The sequence below is a fragment of the Lepisma saccharinum genome, chromosome 20 (genome assembly GCF_977018435.1).
Source record: "Lepisma saccharinum chromosome 20, izLepSacc3.1, whole genome shotgun sequence".
In the NCBI taxonomy this organism is placed as follows: domain Eukaryota; kingdom Metazoa; phylum Arthropoda; class Insecta; order Zygentoma; family Lepismatidae; genus Lepisma; species Lepisma saccharinum.
Genome location: NC_139248.1, coordinates 40,331,174 through 40,357,890, shown reverse-complemented (window position 1 = coordinate 40,357,890; position 26,717 = coordinate 40,331,174). Strand labels below are relative to the sequence as shown.

At 39.9% G+C, this 26,717-nt stretch overlaps 1 protein-coding gene across 1 annotated transcript in view; it reads left to right on the top strand.

Annotated features, from left to right (window-relative positions):
- The window catches only part of LOC146003242 (tryptase-like), a 76,054-nt gene that overhangs the window by 12,421 nt on the left and 36,916 nt on the right, over window positions 1–26,717 (top strand). The window contains exon 2 of the mRNA XM_083141417.1: window positions 15,262–15,298. Within this exon, the coding sequence (XP_082997543.1) occupies window positions 15,262–15,298 (37 nt within the window). The remainder of the gene's footprint in view (window positions 1–15,261; window positions 15,299–26,717) is intronic.

Here is a 26,717-nt window from a genome sequence, read left to right as displayed (position 1 = left end):
GGCGTGGGTACGGCGTAACTTTTAGCTGCAAGCGGTACGAGTTCGTTGATCAAATTTTTATTTTGTTCCGTGACACTTTTAATTTCTTTACCTAGACCGCTGATGGCATCGATCACAGGTTGATCCTGACGTTTCTTCTCTTCGTAGAATCCACGATTCTCGGATTTCCAACCTTTGAAGCGTTTCGCGAGGTAATCGCGAAGCTTGAGATTTTCGTCTTCGATTTTTCGTTTCGTCATGACGTTTATTTATATACGTCGTTTCTCACAACGTTGCAACGTTTAGAAAGTCGTTGATTTTGTTTCTGTATTTTCCGTTGTTGGGTTTCCTCGTCATGTCGATCGTCGCGAATCCGAAATCGTCACCGTTCCAGCAAGTAGAGCAGCAGCGTTCCGAAAATTGATTGTAGTTCATGTCTCCGCCTACGTAGTCATCGTACGCGTGCTTGAGGTTGGTGTGATCTTGACGAAACAAACATATGAAATTAGCGTTGTCGCGTACTAACTGTTTTGGAATTTTGGAAAACGTTTGAGCTAGGTAAAAGCAATCCATTTCTTTGTGACGACCTTGCGTGAAAAAGTTGCGAATTTCATTTTGATTTTCCAGGATGGCGTCGTCGAACACAACGACTGAATTTTCACGACAATCGTCGAGTGGTTTTATTTCCGAGGCGAACGTTGCAATGTCCAGACCATCGTACAGTTTCAACAGTTGCTGGTATTTGGATTGCTCCAAACTTTTCGAGAACACGTACAGGTGCCTGTTCTTCCAATCTAACCAATTCGGTGCGAGGAGAAAATTGTCCACGAGCAGTGTCGTTTTTCCACACCCCGAAGGACCTACGATCAGACAGCGGATGCTGTCGGGAAGCAATTCGCCGTTCTTTTTTTTTCTCGTTTGACTTTCCGAATTAGGTAAACGTTTCACAACATTCCACGTACTCATAGAATCACTTCGTTTGAATCGATCCAACTTGTTTCCGGAAGTCCCAGCCATTTCACCAAAAGTTTGTTGCCTCTCTTGCGCAAAACTTTTTCAATAAGGTAGGTGTCGGGGTATTTCGTTTTAGAGAGTTCCTCTTCGTAGAAGCGCCCCAATAAAATTTCACCGCCACTGTCTTTTATTATATACGTGTGACGGTTCCCGGGTAGAACTCGAACCACGGTAAAAAGTTCAGTGCTCCAGTTTCGTGTGAAACCCCTGTCGAACGTTCGCTTCAATTTACTGACCCTCACCTGTTCTCCAATTTTGTATTTAGCTTTTTTTGTCGTGGGCGTGTACTTTGGACAGTAAACGCTAGAAATTAAACGTTGCTCGTCAGACTTGTTAACGTCAGCTGGCTTCATGCCTATCGTTCCGTGCCGTGTGTGATTATAGTCGTTAACAAGTTCCGGAAGAATAGTGACCCACTTGTAGCTTCCCTGAAGCGTGAAGCGTGACCACATGCGTGATTTCAGAGTGCGATTGAATCTTTCCACGATGCTGGCCTTGACGTCACTGAAGGTCGAATAATGTCGAACGTCATGTTTTTGAATAAACTTTTGGAATACGGCATTGTAAAATTCCTTCCCTTTATCCGTGTGCAGAAACCGAGGTCGTCTACCGCCGCTTTCGCAAAAAATTGTCTTGAATGCTTCCGTGACGCACGTCCCCGTTTTCGCCTTCAAAGGTAGAGCCCATGCGAATTTCGAAAATGTGTCTATGACGGTAAGGAGGTACTTGTTGCCCTTGTTCAATTTATGTACATTTTTTAACTTGCCGCTACTCATCTCCACGAGGTCACTTTCCCAGAGGTCGTCGATTCCCTTGGTTACCACAGCCAAACGTTTGTAGTTGCGGCGTGCAGGTTTATGCAATTCTTGGACGATGGCCTGCCTAGACATTTTTATTATTTTTAGAGATTACGTTTGAAGAGAAGCACCAGCGTGATGGGATTCAAAGAGGGTGGCACTTCGCTCGTGTTTTGAATGATCAGCTTATCGCCGGCACTCACGTCGAAAACAGTAAGATCTTCGTCTTCGTGTATTTCATATATGTTGCGCGTTTCGTTCCAACGTGCCAGAGGAATGTTTCCTGCTTTCTGGACACCACGATTCGATCTACACGCTTGGTGTTGCCGAAAATGTCGTTAGGCATTTTTAGTTAACGGTTATTTATAATGGGATAGACGATTCGTAATTCTACGAAGAGAGGAACGAGTTTGTCGTAATCTCCGAGGAGTTCCACGTAAAGATAATCTCCTGCAGAAACATCGTACGCAATATTAGAAAGCATCTTGTCGTGCTTGATTCGAAAAATATTCTTGCCGGTAGAAATTTTGATTTCGCCTGCGTTTTCCGGATTCACGGTGATTTGAAGTTTCCCGTCGATCGGAATTTCGTAGAAATGTAAATTGTTATTAAAAACATAAAACATCTTGCCCACATCGTCATTCAGTTTCGTCCAAATGCTGTTGAGATGAACGATCAGTAAACCATTGAGTTTAGATAACACGAAAGGTAAGAGGTTATTGGAATTTGGTTGTGTAGTGTCCATGATGCCTTGTTTACGGAAACCAAAAAGATTCATTGTCCCTGTTATTTAAATTAAATTTCTACATGAGCTGTCTTTTGTCATTCTTCAAAAACAGACGGAGGAAAAGAGGAGCCCTCAGGCGATGAAATTCAAAAGGCTCGAGAACATGTAATTATCTGATTACATCACGATGAAGAAGAAAAAAAGTAAGAGTTGAATTTAATGAGCCTCGTGTTTAGAGCGAGCCTTAACAACATAATAACGAGTTTCAACTTTTCATCGCCTGAGGGCCCCTCTTTTCCTCCGTCTGTTTTTGAAGAGGAAAAGACACAGCGGACTTCATGGCTATGGGGTTACAGTTAACACACGTCACATTTATCGCTTCCATTGCAGTGGCCCCACTCTCTCGTGTGGATTTTACAATCGAGAACACGTAACTTGTTGTCTGTTGCATCCAATGCTACTTTGGTTACGCGCGTCGTGTACAAATCATGCAATTTACTTGCAATGCGATGATCGGCGCTGAGTTGCCTTTTACTATGAAAAAGGCATTCCTTGTAGTCTTGCATGCTAAATTTGCTGGTACTTATTTTTCCCACACCCTTCGCTTTCTTGATCTCTTTTTCTTCTGCAATCTTTACACAGTACATTTTGGCACGAAGCCCCGCAAATTCGCTGATGTACTTCCCGCCAACTTCATCTTTGAATTTTCCTATGGTCATTTTGTTTTCTGCCGAATGCAAGTGATGGCCTGATGGTAAGTTGCTAAAATCAAACAGATGCTTCATCCTAGTCAGATCACGTTCGAGGTTTGGTGTGTTTTGGATTAGAAAAATAAAGCTATCCGTGTCAATATAACATATTTGGATGTTATCTCCATAAAAAGGTTGAAACTGATCGTAGTACGATTGGTACATGTGCAATTTTGATAGTTCAAGGACGGTGGCACCTATGGCAATCGGCTTGTTGAGCATCACTTGCTTCTTGTTCCTCTCAACGAATACTAGATTCTCATCGAAAATAGTGAAGTTTTTGAAGTAGGGGGACGCGACGATCTTCCCAAATTTCTTTTCCTCCGTGACCAACGTTGCGTCGATGTAATTACGCACGTTCTCCATCGTCTTGCCGTAGATGGCGTTATTGAACAGTTTGTACAGATCCTTGTCTGCAGGCGATGTCGATTGCGCTCTGCGGCGCGTGTTCTCGGCTATGAAGGGTTCCAGCCACTTGCTCTGTCGGAACTTTAATCCTCTATGAACTTTCTTCAACTGCAAGCCGTGACTTATGTAAAATTGGAGGAGTCGGTAGTGCAGAATATAATTCTGCTTGTTCTCCATGTTTAGTATGAGTTTTGGCTCCGATGATTCTCCAGGTGGCTTCTCTTTGGTGGGGGCCAGGGCCAATCCGTGATGTTTCTCGTGAAGCCTTTCGGGATAATCGAGATCGACTTCCAAGAAACAGCCCCATTCATTATCTTCGCTCCAGTTGAGAAAATCTTCGCAGGAGAGTTCCTCTTCGGTCATCCACGCGTAGTCGCTGATGGGAAGACACTGGGACATGGAGTGGCCGTACAGGTTGTTGACATCCCAGTAGACAATATAGGAGTCGGGCTTCGATGCATCGTAACCAGGCGTATGAGGATTGTTTGCCTGAGCATGGTGTCGGGGGCATTGGACGATGCCACCGCGTATCGCACTCTCCATGAAGGCATACTGTTCCTTCTCTGCGATGAGTCCCAGTTCCACGTTGGTATATTTCATCATCGATTCCCAAGTCAACCCCGGCGTCGTGAAGAAATACGCAGGATCCAACTTGTATATCGCGATGCATCTCTTACGAAACGATTCGAAAATGTCCATGAGGAGAGTCACGTCCAATTTCAGATAGAGATCGTGATAATCGCGAAAAGTTTGGCAATTAAATGCCGTCCATACACTACGAGCGTGTTCGTAGTCCTCTTCGGAACAGACGTCCTCCGTGAGATGAGAATAAAATGCCTCCCGGGGTGGAAGTTCCGTCTCGTCAAATTTGTCGAAATCGTTGACGTACTCGTAGGGGTAGACACCCTTGCGACGCAACAGATTCAAATTCTCATCTCTCCCCGAAAAACACATTTGCTTGGTGGCCACAAGATCTTCGTCGCCAAGTTGAGATGCAAGGGTGGCCAGGCTGGAGGACAGGAAATTGTAAGAGTCCAGGATTCGCACTTCCACGCTTCGCCCTTCTTGGAGAGGGATCCACACTCTCACCGCGATGTACTTCTCGCTCGTTCTCGGAATAATGCTGATTCGAGAAGTTATGTTGTAGAGCTCTTTAACGAAGAGATGCGTATCGTACTTCTCCGTGTAGTGCAGAAACACGGCAACAAAATGCGACTCCTTAATCTTGAGATTGCACGAATTACAGATGGTGCTTAGGAATAATCCATTCTGGTGGTCATGGTGGACGACCTTGTAATTTTCGGCGGTGAAAGCCTGGTTACACTCCGCGCATCTTGTCGCCGCGTCATGTCCCCGTTGTTGTTCCGTCGTGAGAGCAGGTGGAGAAACGTAAGAGCCTTTCAGGCTGGGTGCAAGTTCTCTCGCGCATTCCGCTATCTTCTTAACAAAATGTTTTGCCGCATCGGGTCCGCAATACAAGATGACATCATTCAATTTTTCTCCGTAGATGGAGAAACTGCAAGGCTTGTGGTGAAAAATTTGGATCGTGCTTGAGGTAGAGGGATCAGGGTTGCAAGACGTCATGGGAACTTGGAAGCTTTCAAAGTCGGCATAAAGGACAGCGGGATGGTGGAGAAGAGCCTGGTGTTTCTGAAATTTCATCTTGGTTCCGGGTTCCGGCATGACATCTTCGGGTTCTGCATTCACGGAGCCAAAACACTTGTGCTGTTCTTTCATCTTCTTTCCCTCGCGAAAAATTCTCAAGCATCGATCGCAAATTTCGATCTTATCGTGATCCTTGCTGATCTGTCTTCCTACTAATCGTGAGAAATTCCGTATCAAACTATAACAGCCATCTACAAGCAAGAGTCGAATTACATTATTCTGGCTTCTAGCAGGTCTTAACACACGAATGTTGTCCCAATCGTCAACCCCAAACACAGAAATATCGATATCTTCTCCTTTTTCCTCTCTATAGTTTTTTTTCAAATTGATTGATCTTATTCAGGGGCACAGGATAGGAAATTCCTCTCATCATATTCTCGTATCTCCCCTCGTATCCTCTGTAATTGGACAGACGTTGGGGGTTATTATTAGCTGGATGTAATGCGGCGATGACAGACCATAGGAAACTCTTCGCATCATTACTTTGTATGTTCAACACTGCAGTTTGCTTTTTTTTAATGTCTCGTGCAACATTTTTTTGTTTTTGTTTTTTTTGAGCGCTGCGTAATGGTTTGAAATTGCAGACTCGAAGTTCTAACATGTGGCTGCGACCGCAAAGACTCCATCCACTTCCTCTACCTTCAAACTCTTCTTGTTTTTGTGTCAGGTGATCAAATAGCCGTGTCACTATCTCGTCAAGATCCTCGTTATTGTCATCGTGTAAGCCTTCACACCCTACGTAAAAGCTAAAAGTGCTTGACTCGGACGAGACAACTTTCTCATACAGCAGGGTCAAGACGAGATGAATTTTAATTGCAACATTGACGAGGCAATCACGTAATTTATCGACTACCTGAGATTTCACATTGTTGAGGAAGATGCTCGAGTCACACTTTTCATTGCTTCCAGATTTATACGTCATGATGCGTGCGCTTTTATTCAAAGCACCGCCTTCATGCGCATGAAGGCGAGATTTTTTTGCCGGCGGGACTACGTCATCATGATCCGGTAGACGACATTTTTTCAAATGCCTAGCAATATTAGCTTTAGAAATCAACTTCCCACAGTTGCGACATGCCACTTTCCCGCAAAAACCGGAGGGACCTGGTTGCGGTTCCATTTTTTCTCTCTGTTATTTATATATATATATATATACAGAGAATTTTTTTGGGGGGGGGGGGTTGTAGTGGTGGTAGTGGAAAGCGCACTGAAACAGAAGAAAAAAAATTGAAAAAAATGCTAGACATTTTTTCCTTCCACAAATATATTAGACGCGAACAGTATGTATGTATGTATGTATGTGTGCACTGTTGTAGGAGGTTAAAAATATACGACATGTAAGTGTGTGTCAATTTTTATGACTCCTCTGAATATGTGTGTGTCAGACGCAAAACAAAAAATATTAATATATCATGAAAAAATAAAAACTTACCTTTCAAGAGAGATAGAGAGAGAGAGAGACTTCAAAATAAAAACTTGTAGCTCACTAAAACTTCCACGATGATATATATGTATACTGCCAGATAAACAATTAAGAATACTGAACTGCCACGATTGACGTTCACCTTTCAAGAGAGATAGAGAGACTTCAAAATAAAACTTGTAGCTCACTAAAACTTCCACAATGATATATATGTATACTGCCAGACAAACAAATTAAAAAAATACTGAACTGCCGCAATTGACGTTCACTATGATAATGACGTACAAAAAAACTGGTAGGTTATATAGGAACTCCTCTCCTTTTTCTCCTTCTCTCCTTCCTACTCCACGCGACTCTCTTTGGTGAAAACACAATAAGCGCTATAGTCAATGTCCTAGCAAATAAAAACCCTTGTTGACTGATTTACTCATGTTATATTTTTTTTCAACAAAAGATTTTTGTGATGCGCACAATATCCTGTGGGGAACAAATAACAATAAACAGGACGTTGATAGTTCCACCCATGTATGTATTGTCGATCATTTCCCCCCCTCGGCCTCTATTCCACGCCCCGTCAGGGTGTGGTGTGTGAAACGGACGATTCCCAGTATAAAACTCAAAAAGCGGAAGATGCTGCTGTGTTTGCTTCCGCCGCATCCGCCTCTGATTCTATTGTTATCGGGGATGTGATGGATTCTTCATTCAGAACCGTGGGAAAGCTGAAATAAAATAGAATCTCTTCGGGTGAAAGAGGATGCAAGATGAATGGGTTTGGGGAGGGGTTGCTGTGGATAGTTTGGTCCGTGATGAAAATGTTACATTGAGCGACGAAACACAATTTCTCCACAGGGACAGGAAAAATTCTACCTAGCGTCGCTATCCACGCAAACATTAGAAATTGCCTGAATGCCTTGGGGGCTTGGCATAGGATTATCGATTTTCGTTTTTAGAGAATAATCTATGTAAGATTCTAGCATCGAGAATAAACAACATTGATTGAATTTTTGACAACATTCGCAGTACAAATCTAAACTCGTGATGATTTCGCCGTTACCACGCACCCCTGGCGAGGTTATATAGGGGCCAGGGATCCTAAAAAACAACAATTATTATTTGTTTGCTTGCGTCACAATACGGAAAATAATGAGAGGCATACGCGCGCATGTGTGTGTGTGTGTGTGTGTGTGTGTGTGTGTGTGTGTGTGTGTGTGTGTGTGTGTGTGTGTGTGTGTGTGTGTGTGGTACATCGTTGCCTCCCCCGAGAGAGAGGTTTACGAAGGTCACGATATATAAACATTTGGGTCCCGGACTTGGAAAATTACAATAAGGTGCACTCATCTTTCAAAAGATGAGAGGATGAGAGGATGAAAAAATAAGAAAATAAGAGGATGAGAAGATGAGAGGAGAGGTTTACGAAGATCACAATATATAAACATTTGGTCCCGAACTTGGAAAATTACGATAAGGCGCACTCATCCTTCAAAAGATGAGAGGATGAGAGGATGAGAGGAGAGGTTTACGAAGGTCACGATATATAAACATTTGGTCCCGGACTTGGAAAATTACGATAAGGTGCACTCATCCTTCAAAAGATGAGAGGATGAGAGGATGAGAGGATGAGAGGAGAGGTTTACGAAGATCACGATATATAAACATTTGGCCCCGTTGATTCCAGCACTCCAACTTCATCTCTAATATTGACGACAATATTCTAAAAGTAGAGAGGATGAGAGGATGAGAGGATGAGAGAATGAGAGAATGAGAGAATGAGAGATTGAGAGAATAAGAGGATGAGAGAATAAGAGGATGAGAGGATGAGAGGAGAGGTTTACGAAGATCACGATATATAAACATTTGGTCCCAGACTTGGAAAATTACGATAAGGTGCACTCATCCTTCAAAAAATAAGAAGATGAGAGGATGAGAGGATGAGAGGAGAGGTTTACGAAGGTCACGATATATAAACATTTGGTCCCAGACTTGGAAAATTACGATAAGGTACACTCATCTTTCAAAAAATAAGAAAATGAGAAAATAAGAAGATGAGAGGATGAGAGGAAGATGAGAGGATGAGAGGAGGATAAAAAGAGGATGAGAGGAGAATGAGAAGAATGAGAGGGATGAGAAGGATGAGAGGATGAGAGCTCATCTTTCACTCATCACTGCCTTTTTGCGCCCGTGAAACATCGTTAGCGCAATAAATGAGGCCCGGAACAGGGAGAGAAAGTGAGTTTTTCAACTTTTTGCGGTCGTTTGGTCAAGAAATCAAAGCTGTGCTCAAAGGCATATTTACTATCTACTCACGTATATCATGTAAGACTAAAAATTACAATTCAAATACTTTTGAACGGTACACCACGAGATGCGAAAGCCTATCTTTTCCGTAACGCGAAGCACCTCTTGCTACTTCAAATCTCTCACCGCGACGACTAACCGTTTTTCTGGAAGGCCAAAACACCTCCTCAGTTACACAGTGTTACCAGACACAATAACCTTTTAATACTAGGAAGTTCGATAAAAGCCAACAGTAATATTGGAAATGTACAGTAATCTGGCACAGTGAATTTAGATATGTGGTGGCAACAATGCAATGAAAAGCATGTGATCTTCTCACACCACAAGAGTTTAAATAAATCAACAATGGCTTTCAAAATATAAGAGAAACGAACGGCGTTTGCCAGAAACATGAAACAACAAATAGATATAAGGAATTTAACTCAGAAATTATTAACTCCGGCTTCAATTCACTGATCAAAATGAAACTTATAACACTCCTTAGAACATTTAAAAGCAAATGAAACGATTAATGTTGAAACTATGTAAATTGCTTAAATTTGCCGCTATTCATACTTGTAGATATGTGTATAATTTTGATTATAAAGGCGGTCATATTAGAAAATTGGTTGAAGGCATTAATATATTTATGAATATATATATGAATCATCAACTGTATAATACTAATAATAATAATATAAAACCACGAAGTAATGGCAATCTCGGGGTCATTACAAGTTCCTAAGACCACAAAAAATCAGCCACAAAATTACTGCCAACTGATACATTGTTTAATTTATGTTATGTGGTAATTCTTCCTTTCTTACCAATAGTATATACAATTCTAAACACGTTACTGTTTGATTCTATGTCCATTTGATTGAGTCTGTTCATTGATTCCTCTACGTATATGTGGTTCAATTTTGAACTTTTTGGTACATGATCAGCACAATTATTGCCTTTCTCGTGACGTATGATCGACAAGGAGTGCTAGGGCGTGGATGGAGGGTGGGGGAAGAGTGTAGAGTGCTTAAGGTACTACCAAAACGTGCAAGAAAAAGAGAGAAAGAGAGAGAGAGAAAAGAATGTGCATTTTTGGCCATTGCGTTGCTACAGATCAACTACAGATCAAATTTTTCACATCAGACAGACACTTGAAAAAAAGTGGGAATATAATCAAAATGTCCATCAGCTATTCATTGATTTCAAAAAAGCATATGATTCGGTCAAAAGAGATAAATTATATAATATATTAGTAGAGTTTGGAATACCTAAGAAGCTTGTTAGTATGATAAAAATATGCACCAGTGAAACAGAAAGTAAAATTCGTGTGGGTAATAATATGACTGACAAATTTATAATTCATGATGGGTTAAAACAAGGAGATGCATTATCTCCATTGCTCTTTAATTTTGCCTTAGAATATGCTGTAAGGAAGGTAAAAGAAACTAAAGAAGGACTAAAATTAAATGGTGTGACTCAGTTGTTAGCATATGCAGATGATGTAGACTTACTGGGGGATGATATAAATACGATTAAGAATAATGCTAAAATATTTTTCAAAACTGCTAAAGACATAGGTTTGGAAGTTAACAAAGAGAAAACTAAATATATGCTTACAGGCCGAAACCAAGTGTTAGGTAATAATCAAAATCTAATTATTGATAACAACTCGTTTGAGCCAGTTTCCAAATTCAAATACTTAGGAGTAATATTAACAAATGAAAATGATATTAAAGAGGAAATAAAAAGTAGGCTTAATTCAGGAAATGCATGTTACTTCTCTCTTCATAAACTTTTGTCCCCTCGTTTAATATCTAAGAAACTAAAAGTTAAAATATACAAAACAGTAATTTTGCCTGTAGTATTATATGGGTGTGAAACTTTGTCTCTTACATTGAAAGAAGAACTTAAATTGAGAGTATTTGTAAATAAGATCCTTAGGAAAATATTTGGACCTAAAAGGGATGAGGAGACAGGTGAGTGGAGAAGGTTACATAATTTAGAACTACATAATTTGTATTCATGTCCAGACATTATTAGAATAATTAAATCAAGAAGGCTTAGGTGGGCAGGCCATGTGGCACGAATGGGAGAGGAAAGAGGAGTTTACAAGGTTCTTGTTGGGAAACCTGATGGTAAGAGACCTGTAGGAAGGCCAAGACGAAGATGGAGCGACAACGTTGAGATGGACCTAAAGGAAATCGGTAGGGATGGAAAAGAGTATATAGATCTTGCTCAAGATAGGGACAGATGGAAGGCCTGTGTTGCTGCAGCCATGAACCTTCGGGTTTAAGAAGGCTAGAGAGTTAGTTAGTTAGTTAGTTGCTACTTGTACGTACGATCTGCTCCAATAAATAAGTACCAATTTTAAAACTTTACTGCCGGTATGCTTTCCTGCATTTTAATTTACTACCGGTATGCCATACCTGCCCAATTCTATCACTGCCTTTATTGGATTTTTATATCACACAGAGGTATTTGCTTTGTTCCGTGACGGAAAAATTCAATCACTAACATACTCTCATACTCTGCGTATATTTCTCCCTCCAAGCCCCTAAAAACTTTTTCAAAGTTATCTCGCCACCGTTACCTCCACAGTCAAAAGTGCAAATTTCTGATCTGTGTTGTCTTGCTCACTTTCTTATCATTTCGGTACTTTGTGGCATTCATGCCTTGCGAACTTACCGTATGTTTCAGCGCTCAAATTTACACCATTGAACAAAATTGGTAAACATCTCCAGTTTTGGAGATTAGAAACCAGATTTCTCAACATTTTTAAGGAACAATCGTACATATAATCTAATATATAAAAATGTATGTATGTATGTGTGTAGGGGCCTCCCGATGGCGCAGTGGTAGCGTCGTTGCCTTGTAATCAAGGGGTTCCGGGTTCGATACCCGGTGGAGGCACAAGTGGTTCGGATCCCACTTTAAACTGTAGGTCCAGTCCCGATTAGCCTTTCTGTGCATAAAGTGGACTTAAAGCAACAAATCAATCAATCAATGTATGTGTGTATGTTTGTACCGGCATTACTCTCGAGCACCTGGAGCGATTTCAACCAAACTTGGGACGCGCATCACTTGCAATCTGGAAAGAAATACTGTGGGGGTAAGACACCACTGGCACCCCTACGGGTGCGGGTGGGAGGGGGTAACATGCAAAAATAATCGAAAACGACCGATATTAGTATGGAATCAATAGTTTTCGGGGTCGCTAAGATTAATAGTGATACTCTCAATGCCGTTCAACTCAAAGTGGATCACCCATCGGGATGGGGGGTGAGAGGGGTGAAGAATAAAATGTCAAAAATGACCTAGATTAGTGTTGAATCCATAGTTTTCGGAGTCTCTAAGCTAATTGGTGACATTCACGACAACCAAACTTGGTACACATATGACTTACAATCTGGAAATAAATAATGTGCGAGCAAGACACCACCGGCACTCCTAGGGGCGGGGATGGGAAGGGGGTGATATGTAAAAATATTCGAAAACAACCGATATTAGAGTGGAATCCACAGTTGTCGGGGCCGCTAAGATGAATAGTGACACTCCCAATGTCTTTCAACTCCAAGATACCCCTGGCACCCTAGGGGTGGGAGTGGGAAAGGGGTGACATATCAAAATAATCGAAAACGACCGATATTAGTGTGGAATCAATAGTTTTCAGGGTCGTTAAAATGAATAGTGACACTCCCAATGCCGTTCAACTCCAAGAAACCCCTGGCACCCCTAGGGGTGGGGGTGGGAAAGGGGTGACATGTTAAAGGACCGATATTAGTGTGGAATACATAGTTTTCTGAGACGCTATGATGAATAGTGGCACTCCCAATGCCGTTAAACTCCAAGACACCCCTGGCACCCTGGGTGTGGGGGTGGGAAGGTGTGACATGTAAAACGACGGATATTATTGTGGAATACATAGTTTTCGGGGTCGGTAAGATTAATTGTGACACTCTCAATGCCGTTCAACTCCAAGACACCTCTAGCACCCCTAGGGGTGGGGGTGGGAAAGGGGTGACATGCAAAACGACCGATATTAGTGTGGAATCCATAGTTGTCGGGGTCGCTAAGGTGAATAGTGACAGTCCCAATGGCGTTCATTTATTTATTTTTGCTCCTGGAGGTGGAACTAAAAATGTTGTTCATAATGAAGTCTTGACTTAAATTTATATTATAGTGAATTTGTAAAAGTTTAAACTTTATAATTTGTATACTGTACTTATACTTTTAAATACCAGTAAAAAAAATTAGTTACATTTTACGCTATTGTTAGAAGTCATTAAGCTCCCGGGCAACCCCGGGTAATCAGCTGGTATTTAATAAAAATGGCATTTTGGGAGGAGAAGGGCTCAACTTAGAAACAAGTCACCAATATTGTGTGCACAACAACTGCAGCAAATTTAGAGTTCTGAAGCTAGGTACCCAAAAAACATGTTTAAAGTTCAAAGTAGCTCTGAAACCCTACAACTGCATAGTCTTGTTTTCATGTTGAACAATGCACTCAAAATGCTGACAAATGCATTGTAAAATTACAAACTATAAGTGTAATATACTTTAAAAGTAACGTTTCAACCCTCTAACAGGATCTTCATCAGACAAAGATTCACACTAAATATCATGATTTTTTTTACTAATTTTAGGTAGCAAAATAACATTAATATATTCTCACTTGCAATCGTGTTCTGTTGTTAGGCAAAACATGAAACAATCTTCTTTTTTCAGTTGTCAGCAAAACTTAAATATATGTACATTGTACAGGGTGTCCATAAAGTCTCTTTACAACTTCAAGCTTTTATTTCAAACACGTATGAAGAGATAATTAAATGAAATTTGGCACATAGTAGCAGTGTATATTGAAGTTTTTTTCATAACTTAATAAACCTCAATATGGGCACCATTGGTTACACGAAGGACATAAGGCGAAAATCGATTTCGCGCCATGTCTGCTCTAGCATAGCCTCATCAATGGGGTCAATGGCATCAGTGATCCTTTGCTTGAGGTCAGTAATGTTCCGTACTTTTGTTCGATACACAGTGTCTTTAACGTAGCCCCATAGAAAAAAACGTTATGTCTGGTGAACGAGGTGGCCAGGGAATAGGGTAATCCCATCGAATCCACCTACCGGGAAATTTTTGGTCCAGGAAGTCACGAACATTTAATCCCCAATGTGGTGGTGCACCATCCTGTTGGTAAAGGACGGTTGGTTGAAGGTCAGCCAGTTTTGGTGTCACATATTCAGTCAAAAGGTCAAGGTAAACATTTGCAGTAATTGTTTGCTCCGCAAAGAAAAATGGACCTATGATTCGATTGAACATCAGTCCACACCACACATTAACCTTTGGACTGTCTCGTTTGAGGTCCATTGTCGCATGGGGGTTTTCTGAGCTCCAGATTCTCGCATTGTACGTGTTCAGTTTACCGGAAACATGAAATGTTGCCTCATCAGTAAAACACTCGGTTGAGGAACATTGCATCCTCCGATATTCGATGAAGCATGTCCACTGCAAACGTTTTGCGTTTCGGTTTATCATTGTGCTCGATGGCATGCAACAGTTGCACTTTATACGCATACAATCGCAGGTTGTGGTATAGGACCTTGTGCACTGTTGATCGTGCTAGCTGTAACTGTCTGGCAGCAGTGCGAATGGATTTCTTTGGAGAATTGACAAAGCCATGTCTTACACGTTCGATGTCTTCCTCTGAAACTCGTTTTCTTCCACTTCTTGCTTTATCCAAAATTGTACTGGTGGTTGTTTTCCATACCTAGTCCTGAAGTTTCGCTGAGTCTGAGTGTCAGATTTTGTTTCAATGAACCACGCCACACATTGTGCCTTTCCTTGTGGAGTAGCCATTTTTCTTTCGAGGACCTCTCTTTTTTCACAATGTTACCTGAAATACACAAATTGACTATTAGTACAAACTTTAATAGTAAACGAGTACAATAAAAAAATCACTCAAATATCTCATAATTTGCATTTGTAGTGAATTTTTGAAGTTGTAAAGGGATTTTATGGACACCCTGTACTTTCTCCCGGAGGCCATCTCAAGCAATTGCTATTGTAATTACATTTATAATGTGTTATTTTTGTATTGTCACATTTAATAAAACATAAAACTGTTAAATCGTTTAACTACTAAAGCCTGCGTGTTCAAACTGTGAGCTGTCCGTTTCTCTTGGTGCATATCAAGTAATCTTTATCTTCAATTGTCGTTCGCAGGGTTTGCGTGATAGAGTTAGGTACTCAATGAAATGTGGTAAGTAATATTTTATTTCTATTGTAAAGTTTATACGTAGGTCAAGATGACCTATTAGTTTTTTGACTCTCCTACATATAAAACATTGTAATGCACACTCTACAAATGCTACTTTCAATGAATTGAAGACACAAGAATACTTTTCATCTGTCAGAAGTAAACAAAATGGTATTTTCCTTGTCCGAATACGTTAAATAGTCTATTGTCGAACTCACTGAAGAAGTTCCTAGATACAAATCCCTGCCTTGGTATGGACATCCTTTGTGAGCGTCCCTTCATCAGTTTCATCCAATCATCACGTACCCTCATCGTCGCGATTAGTCAAATGTGACAGAAAAGAGACGCTAAATAACAAATATACAAAATAGAATCAAGATAATATGTTTGGAGGAAATACAGACCAAGTGCTTCCTCTGTTCAGATTTTAAATGTAAACCCAATTTTTATCTCAACACACGTAAATGATTTGATATTGCTTAGTACATATTGTTAATGCTGTGAAACTGTCAACACTTGAAGTTAGTCCAATCAATTAATGATTTTCTTATTATTTTGATGTGCAAGCACAACCATGTCTACTTCAAATTTAGGCCTAGGCCGAGTAGGCAAGGTATAATTGTTGCAAACTACTCGATAATGTGATATTGCACGCTTATTTTTCTCTTATTTTCGAATATTTTTACTTTTTACTGTAAAGTTTTACTTGATATCGACTTGGATGTGTCAGCTATGTCATGCTGTTTATCAAGTTCTAATGTAACTTCTCGCTTAAGTTTGAAAGAATGATCTGCTGACACCATTTCTAAGTTCTAAGTTTATTAAGGGGGAATAAATGTGTTATATGAAGACAACGTATATGGTGAAGGGTGAGGGTATCCGGTTACGATTATGCAGTAATTAAAATTAATAATTGGAAAACGAAACAAATACTTAGTTTTAACACAGGCAAGGGAAAAAAATATATTTCTATTCATGAAATATAAACTGCATTTAGATGTAGAAATGATTGCATGCGTGTTTATCATACTGATGACAACACCTTCAGAGAATATATCTTTACACTGACCTAGGAACGCCGTAATATTGAATTCGGATCAGGTGAATCAAGCATGATTAGACCTGAAATAATACAAATAGGGTAAGTTCCTCTAAGAGCAGGCGGCTTTATTTTGATTGTTGGCAACATTGCAGGACGCTGCCATTTAGTCATTAGAAGGCTCAACAAGTTGACTGTGTACACGTCGTACCTGGTGGATATTGCGGTGTTTGCCGTAAAGTTATCGATAAGTTTCTGTTTTTTTCCTGTTCACTGTAATATTGAACTCTCACATTTTAAGGATTATGATCTATAATGGTATTAATTTGTTTTAAGTATGGTAATAAGTGTAAGCATACACCACAACGTCGAACATCAGACATATGTGAGAACGACCACCCTGCATGCTGCTGATCCTGGCTGATGAATTCTGAACCTTGTCTTGTTCCTTTAAAAGTACGCAGTGCATGGAGCAGTAAGAAAATCAGAAGTTCCCACATCTTCACCGTACAAAAACTAGCTTCTGACTTCAACTTCCAGGACATTGCAAAAACGGAACGACCCAGTGAGAACTAATCCAGTTCCTCCAAGGAAAATTATGGGGCCCCCCAATGATGCAACTCCACCAACGTCAGCACAAGAAAGTTTATTCTGCCTGGGTGTGATGGACGGTGTGTGAAACCCATAGCTGAAGACTGTGTTCAGTTCGTAGGTTGTGTTCAATGGTGGCAGGAAGCATGCTCCTTTTATGATGGCATGGGTATATTTCAATGTGACACCTGTCATTGCGTACTCTTGAATGTCCTCTAAGAGTGCGCAATTTCATTTTTTCGTAAATGTTTAAAAATAATACAAGTATATTATTACCTGTACCTTTCTTCATATGTATTCAAACGTCAATGTATCAGTATTGTGTTTTAGTGCAAATTACTTGTCATTATAATTATTTATTTTGCTTCTGTGAAGTTACAAAGTTAAGTGCGTACTCTTAGAAGATTTCTCCCATAAGCATTGCTACATCTTCCAACAAGGCGATTACTATTGTTTGTGTGCCATTGAAATTACGTGTATGATGCTCACTGGGTTGTACTCACCTCGAAAGAGAAATTCGCCGGCCCCGTGCCAGAGTGGTTAGCACATCGCGCTATTACGTCAGGGTTCCCGGGTTCGAATCCTGGCCTGGGCATGGATGTTTGTGAGTGTCTATTCATCAATTTCATCATATAATCACTCATCCTCATCTTCGCAAATTAGCCAAAAGTGGCATAAGAAGCGAAGTAAAATAAACCAAATCAAATCAAATCGAAAAATCGAAAGACAAATTCATGTATATAATCTGCAGTGACGAAACAATGAGTATACGAGAGCTGATTTTTCTCATTTTTTTACCATTCCTCTGCAAAAAAGAAAACTATATATATCTTACACAAGATATACTTTTCAGTCCTACAGGAAGTATATTAAAAGTGATTGATTACCCTACTAGAGAGTAGTTTCACTCACTTCTACCTACAATTATTTCCCTAAAATCTTTACTGCTATTTTGTTAAGGATGATTAGCATTTTAAAATGGTAGTAGATAAATTTTAATCAGCAATAGTGTGAAAAGGTATAAACTTAATCACCATCATTACAATGTCAAGTTTTCACGAATTTTATAAAACTTTCTTTCAAACTAGCTGTTCCTTATCTAAAAAACGAGGATTGACAAATAACGATGTTTTTTGCATAATATAACTTTTCAGTGTGAAAAGTACACATATTTCGAAGCAATTTTGTGGAGAAAACTGACCCTTCTGCACTGTACACTGTGTGACCCAAAGATGATGGGGGAATTTAAAAATTTTAAACATTTGTATTGCCCTATCCCCGTCAAAGAGAAGACCAATCTTTTGTTTGAAAATTACTGTTAAATCCTGAAACACATAAATTTCAAAGCAACTTTGATTTCTTGCATCTTTAAAATTATGGAAACATTCTTTAAAACTGTGAATATACAATGCTGTGCTCTCTCTACAGCATGATTTGGTGAGTACAGTTTTTTCATATGACGAGGTGTTTTATCAACATCAATTTCTTTCCGAATTTCTTATCTCTTGCGATTGCGTGCCAGTTGCCACGGTGCTTATTATCGTTCATTTTGCCACGGTGTTATTTATCGGGTAAATCTCTCTGCAGGCACGGAGCAAGTTGCCACGGTCTAGTGAGTGACGTCAGTAGGCAGGGGGTTGGGTAACTACGGTATAGAAGAATTTCCCCCTGATGCTTAATTATCACTCTTAGTGTTTCCATGGTTGCATAAGCATTGTTATGAAGTTCACAACAACTAACATTGAAACGTCTTCTCCGAAGGTGAAAAGCAATCGTAGAAAGAGATCAACAGTGCGTCACTTGCGTGTCAGTTTGCGAGATAAGGAAGCGACTAGAAAACTGCAAAAAGAGAGCACGATAAGAGATCCTTACCAGTGTCTCCTATCTTCAAAGAAGAAATGATTGCTCCAATTAACCAAGGTCTGGATCTAGTAACCTCTATTCCATTATGTCTTCAGAAGAAAGGGTGTTTAAATTGTGTTAGAAGGAAACTAACTAACTCTCTAGCCTTCTTAAACCCGAAGGCTCATGGCTGCAGCAACACATGCCTTCCTTATGTCCCTATCCTGAGCAAGATCTATATACTCTTTTCCATCCCTACCGATTTCCTTTAGGTCCATCTCAACGTTGTCCCTCCATCTTCGTCTTGGCCTTCCTACAGGTCTCTTACCATCAGGTTTCCCAACAAGAATCCTGTAAACTCATCTTTCCTCACCCATTCGTGCCACATGGCCTTCCCACCTAAGCCTTCTTGATTTAATTATTCTAATAATATCTGGACATGAATACAAATTATGTAGTTCTAAATTATGTAACCTTCTCCACTCACCTGTCTCCTCATCCAAAGATTTTCCTAAGGATCTTATTTACAAATACTCTCAATTTATGTTCTTCTTTCAATGTAAGAGACCAAGTTTCACACCCATATAATACTACAGGCAAAATTACTGTTTTGTATATTTTAACTTTTAGTTTCTTAGATATTAAACGAGGAGACAAAAGTTTATGAAGAGAGAAGTAACATGCATTTCCTGAATTAAGCCTACTTTTTATTTCCTCTTTAATATAATTTTCATTTGTTAGTTTTACTCCTAAGTATTTGAATTTGGAAACGGGTTGAAACGAGTTGTTATCAATAATTAGATTTTGATTATTACCTAACACTTGGTTTCGGCCTGTAAGCATATATTTAGTTATATCTTTGTTAACTTCCAAACCTATCTCTTTAGCAGTTTTGAAAAATATTTTAGCATTATTCTTGATTGTATTTATATCATCCCCTAATAAGTCTACATCATCTGTATATGCAAACAACTGAGTCACACCATTTAATTTTAGTCCTTCTTTAGTTTCTCGTACCTTCCTAACAGCATATTCTAAGGCAAAATTAAAGAGCAATGGAGATAATGCATCTCCTTGTTTTAACCCATCATGAATTGTAAATTTGTCAGACACATTAGTACCCACACGAATTTTACTTTCTGTTTCACTGGTACATACTTTTATCATACTAACAAGCTTCTTAGGTATTCAAAACTCGACTAATATATTATATCATTTATCTCTTTTGACTGAATCATATCCTTTTTTGAAATCAATGAATAGCTGATGGACATTTTGATTATATTCCCACTTTTTTTCAAGTGTCTGTCTAATGTGAAAAATTTGATCTGTAGTTGATCTGTTACGTTTAAATCACCATCTATAATCACCTATATTTTCATTAACATATGGGGTTAGTCTTGTTAAAATAATATTAGATAATATTTTATATGTTGTTGAGAGTAGAGAAATTCCACGGTAATTAGCAGTTCATTTTATTACCTTCTTTAAACACAGGAACAATTATGGATTATTTACAGTGTTGAGGGATTTCTTCTTTATTCCATATTAAACAAATTAATTTAAGAATTTGACATATTAACGAATTTCCACCATATTTAATTAACTCAGCTGGTATTAAATCAATGCCAGGTGCTTTGTTATTCTTTAGCCTTTTAATAGCATCTTTAACTTCAGTCAAGTTAGGTTCTGGAACTAAAGGTTCTGCTGTGTGGACTTCATTTAATTCTGATTTATTACCTACATGGACATTTAAGAGGTCATTAAAGTAGTTCTTCCATCTACAACCTTGGTGACAATGAATTTCTACCAGAAAGGAATAAGTGATTAAATGCACAGAGACATAGGCGGTGGAATCGGTGACCCCCTGAAGTGACATGTGTGTAAGAGGAGGCGTGTGAGCAGGCAAGAATCGTGATCCCAGCAAGTTGCACCCAAGGTCACGTAAAGAACGAGAACGGGGAACTATACGCGTGACATTGAACTTCGACCAGGCACCAGACCCATACGGAAAATTCCAGATAGCGGCGCATTCAACGGAAGCATGACGTCACGGACACGATAAGGGAGTCCGCCGTATATAAGCGCGTGCTGTGCACCGAGGAACCGCAGTGCATCATCACCATGGCCAGGGGCAAACCTATTGACAACACCGTGAGGCGAAGAGTGGTGGAGTTGCAACGGGATTGACTCAGTGAACGGGAAATAGGGCGCCAACTGAACTTACCCAAGTCAACCGTCCACTGCATCATCAAACACCACCAAAATACGGGTACTACAGAGCCAGGTAAGGCCCCCGGTCGAAAACGCCTGCTGAGAGTGCGTGACCAACGGATATTTAGGCGCTATATCCAGACCAACAATCATGTTTCTGTGGCCGAATTACGACTGTGGACTCGAGAACGCTTTCACATTGAAGTGTCAACCAGAACCATTCGCCGTTACCTACAGCAATGCGGTTACCCAGTGTACAAGGCGAAACGTAAACCCTTCCTTTCCATGTTGAACAAAGGCAATCGACTACGGTGGGCACGAATGTACCGGGGATGGACATTTCGGCAGTGGAACAGGGTTTTGTGGACGGACGAATCCATTTTCAATGTTGTGTACGGGAAAATACGGAAAACAGTCATTTGTCGGAAGGAGGAACAGAATGAAGCAAAATGTTATGCACGTCGGGTACAGAAACCTGCGTCAGTGATGGTATGGGGATGCATGACGGCATCTGGGGTTGGCCCACTACACGTCCGTGAGGGCATTGAGAATGCGCACGCCCATACACACATACTGGAGCGGCATCTTCCCACAGTGCGAAGGCACCTGTTCCACAGGCGGCGTCTCATCTTTCAACACGACAATGCCAGGCCTCATACAGCGCGGCTGACAAGAGAATGGTTGACTCGACATTACTTGCGAACTCTGCCATGGCCACCATCGAGTCCCGACCTCTCGCAAATTGAGAATGTGTGGCGTGTTCTTAAGCGACGTGTGCAACAGAGGGGACCCACGACAGTGGCTGCCCTTATCGCCTGCCTGCAGGAGGAATGGTTGATTGATTGATTGATTTAGTTTATTTTACTTCGCGTTTCGTGCCTCTTGGCTAATTTGCGAAGATGGGGATGAGTGATGAAATGATGAAATGGATGAAAATGGACAATCACAAACAACCATACCCGACCGGGATTCGAACCCGGGACCCTTGGCGTCGGCAGGAGGAATGGCACCGCATCGATGTGGAATACCATGAACGTCTCGTCTGCAGCATGCCCCGACGCATTGCCACAGTTATTCGCCGACGGGGCGGCGTCACACCATGGTAAACAGGATCCCCTCTAACAGTGGTCGAACTTCAATGTCACGTGTAGATGGACGAAAATGTTTTATTTTGTGTGGACACCATACATTGCTGCGTTGCAGCGGAAATTTATGTTTTCCTTTGTTCCATGTAGCCTGCTGAATAAAATATGTTCAGCATATGCATGTGTTCTCCTTCTTTCACAACACACTCCTATATTTGTGACTGGTCGAACTTCATTGTCACTATGGTTGTATTTAGAATATCGCTTGGGTCAGCCAAAAAATCACCGTCTTTATCTTTTATTAGGTTTTCTTTCTAAATTCATTTACACCTTTATATAAATCTCTGATATTTTTGTTTTTGCTGTTTGTTTCAATTTCGTTAATTTTGCTTTTCAAGTAATCTCTTTTTTTTTTACTTCTAAATGTACGGTTAACTTCTCGCTTTATTCTATTATAATTGCTTAGATTTATATTATCAGAGTTATTTAACCACCTAAGTCTAGCCTGATTTCTTATTTCTATTAGATTATGACATTCATTATCAAACCATGGCTTACTTTTTCTTGATTTATGGTATCCTATACTTTTTTTTAGCTGCTGATTCTATTGCATTACGTATGTGCTCCCAATTCTTATTTACGTCTGTTTCATTCATATTATCATCATCATTTAAATCCTGCAAAACATCAAATCTATTTGACAGTTTAATTTTTATAATCTCTCTTAATTCTTTCATCAGCAAATTTTCCTGTATTAAATTTTAGAACTGATATATTTTGTTGCTATTGATTTATCACTGAGAGTCTTTCTCTTAATTTAGCAATTTCTAAATAATGGTCACTGGCTCAGTCAGCACATCTGTGTGTACGAAAGTCAATTATACTAGTAACCTTCTCTTATCAATGAGAATATGATCTATCTGATTATGAGTTTTACCATCTGGAGAAGACCAGGTATATTTACGGATATCTTTATGTTTAAAAGTGGTACTTTTCACAATTAAATTCTTTGAGGTTGCAAAAGTAATCAATCTTATACCATTATCATTACTTAATTCATGAAGACTTTCTTTACCAATCGTGGGTTTAAATGTATCTTCTTTGCCAATCTGTGCATTACAGTCACCTAACAGAATTTTCATATCATACTGAGAAAATTTATCAAAGACCTTTTCTAACTCTGCATAAAAATCATATTTAGTATTATTATCTTTATCTTCCGTTGGTGCATGTATGTTTATTAAAATAATTTTACACCACCTACCCTCTACAACTGCATATGATATCCTATCATTAATAAATTCTACTGTTTTAAGAGCCGAGATAATTCTCTTATTGATGAAAAAGCCTGTTCCAAAATTATGATTTTCAGTACCACCATAGAAAAAAGTAAAATTTTTAGTTTTACAATTCCCTTCTCCTGGCCACCTAACTTCCTGGACAGCTACTACATCTAATTTATACTTAACTATCTCATTAACTGTACACTGAAATGCCTCAGGCCGGTAAAGGCTCAGAACGTTCCAGGTGCCTAATTTAATATCCTTATTCCTAATGTAGATCTTATCCTTAGTCCAGGGACCTCCCAAAGTAGTCCCCACCCGGAGATCCGAACGGGGGACTATTTTAGCTCCGGAATATTTTACCTTGGGAACATCCATGGCCTCATATTGCTGTTTCTTGACATGTCTTTTTACAGTGCAGAGTTGTCAGCTCTACGCCTAACCCCCAATATGAATGGAGGACTGCTGGGAGGATCACATTGTAGTCCACCAACCATACCCCACTTCTACCGATTGTGGGACACTCATAGAGCCATGATAGGACAGCTAAATCCCAACAGAGCAAAATGTTGACCATTTCACTCTGTTGGTTGAAAATTAAACTTGTAAATACTGGTACATTTAATATCAGTGTGGGTTGAAAATTTCATATTTACTTCCCTTTTTATTAATGAAACCTACGAAACATTCATGTTATAATTATATCTGCATTATAATATATGTAACGAGTTTGAGTTGGTGTTTTAAGTCCACTTTATGCACAGTAAGGCTAATCGGGACTGGACCTACGGTTTAAAGTGGGATCCGAACCACTGTGCCATGTGCCTCCACCGGGTATCGAACCCGGGACCCCTTGACTACAAGGTGACGCCATCGGGGAGGCCCCAATATATGTAACGACTTTCTGGGAACACAGCACATATGATTTTGTACCTGCTGCTCTACCCGTCAATTTTTCAGCACTATATCAAGGAAAGCCCTCGGCATATATCTTGAACTTGTAGCAATCAATTAATTACGTGCGACGTTCTCCGATTCCCAGGTTTCTGGCTGTAATTATCATTTCAACCAGAGCATCTGGCGGAAGTTTCAAAATATAGGCCTCGCCGAAAAATACCTTCAGAACGAAAATGCATGCCGTCATGTTTGGATATGTAGTGTACTAGCATTAGTACCCAGAAGCCGTATTGATGAAGGTTGCTCCTCGTCATGGAGGACTGCCCATCTGGGCAGAAAATCAGAGCGTTCAACGATTATTTCATAGAACAATGGCTGGATAATCCAAACATTCCAACGGAAAATTGGAATTGCAATGACCAAAGCACCGAACAAACAACCCAGTGGAGGGTTGGCATAACAAGTTGGACCGCATCATATCCAGAGTACACCACACGTCTTACAGCTTGTAAGTGTACTAAAAGCGGATGCCTCTTCTAGTTTTCACGCTTTTAGGAGAAAAGACTTCAATTGCATTCCGCAGAATTGTAGAAAATCAACCTACATCCATCTTGACGAACGGTTGCAATGTATCCTTGAAAAGTTGGAAAATGGCGGAGATCTTAAAAAATGTCTCAGAACCTTGAGTTTTGTACAAAAGTAGGAATAATGAGAATGGCTTTATTTGGATTGTACATAGTTGATTGACGACATACGGACGTATGAAAATTCTACATGTACGACGTGCTGCTTGGTCGGAAAACAAAACGACAAGGTTCTTCGCAGAACCGCCTTGGAGTATGGAGCTAATGTTGTGTGCTTAAAAAAATCACTTCGTTTTTCCATTCTCGGTCTAACAGGTGACGTCACTCACTCGACCGTGGCAACTTGCTCCGCACCAGCAGAGAGAATAATCCGATTGACAAGACCGCGGAAAAATGAACGATAATAAGCAGCATGGCAAGTTACACATCTCTTGCAACAGTTATAGCTTTATCTGAGCTAAAAACTGGTTCAGCAAATATGTATGGACTTTATTCACAGCATGCATATTAGTCACCCATTCCTAGCGTGGATACAAAATATGCGTTCTATCTCACCATTAGTGAAGTGATCTTTTGAGATATTTCCGCTCTATGTCAGGCTTCATTTTTAAGAGAAAGTATTCTATTTTCACCTAAGTTCTCAGAGATAAAAATATAGCAATGTATTACATGTTCACACTTCATTTCAATGTGCTTCTTACGCATTATAATGAAAGCGATTCATTAAAATTGTTCGGATTATCTTTGCTGAGTACTCACAAATGTCCAGATACATATATATCTGATAATATTAGTACAATGTAGAGCATTTCAAAATATCTTCAAATGCTTTTATCAATCGATAAAGAATGCAAAACAATATCAGTTATCGTTCTAATGTACTTGAGAAAAAATGCAGCTCCTCAAGTCTAATTTTCTTGTAGATATCTTGGTCATAACATCTGTAATTTGCCCCAACCCTCCTAAGCTACACCATACGTTATAACTCCTTTTGTGTGAAAAACTTAGAATTAAAGTAGAAGTGGGAATTTCATATTCTAATCTCCGAATAAGTTTTTAGACTCAAGTTTCAAAATATTACAAGAATTTGGAGCGCATAGGAAATACTATATTCGTCTACCATCTTAAAATGATTAACTGATTTCAATCAAATGAGGTGAAAAACTAAATATGCTGACCAAGGCAGTAATTTATTTTATTATAAAACATAAACTAAACGTAACGTTTCAACCTTCTAGCTAGGTTTTCTTCAGAATCTGTACCAAGTACAAGTGTAACAAGATACAAAAACAGGACGATTATATACACAAACATACTCCCCTCCGGACTATAGACGGTGTTAAAGGTGGAGCTACTGCGGAGCATGCGCACTCGTCTGGTCCCCATCGAACATCCGGTTACGCTTACGATGCTATGGACGTTAATATGAAAGGGCAAAGTGGAGATTCTTTTACAAGGAAATAGGGAGTCAGCTGTGTAGCATATCGTTGCACAGTTCCATCGGGAACAAATTTATTGAGTCAAGTATCACCATAGATCACTTCGTAGGTTTCCGAAGGACGTAGAGAGACGAAGCCTGTGGATACAAGCAGAACGAAAAGAGGACTGGTACCCGGAAAGGATTTTTACGACTTGCATGTTGATCGTTTATCTGTGTATTGTGTTGTGGTGAAAAGCACGCCTCTTAGTGAAGTTTCAAACCGAAGCGACACGCCACAGCAGTGGTTCGTATCGAAGTGACAAGCGACACAGGCCCATTTAGTCTATAAATAAGCATTTACCGCTCATGGGACATCAAGTCTCAGGCGGCACAATACACGCCATTGGGAATCTGAGCGACACGTGCCGCTTGTCGTGTCGCTTCGGTTCGAAAAAATTCATTGATCA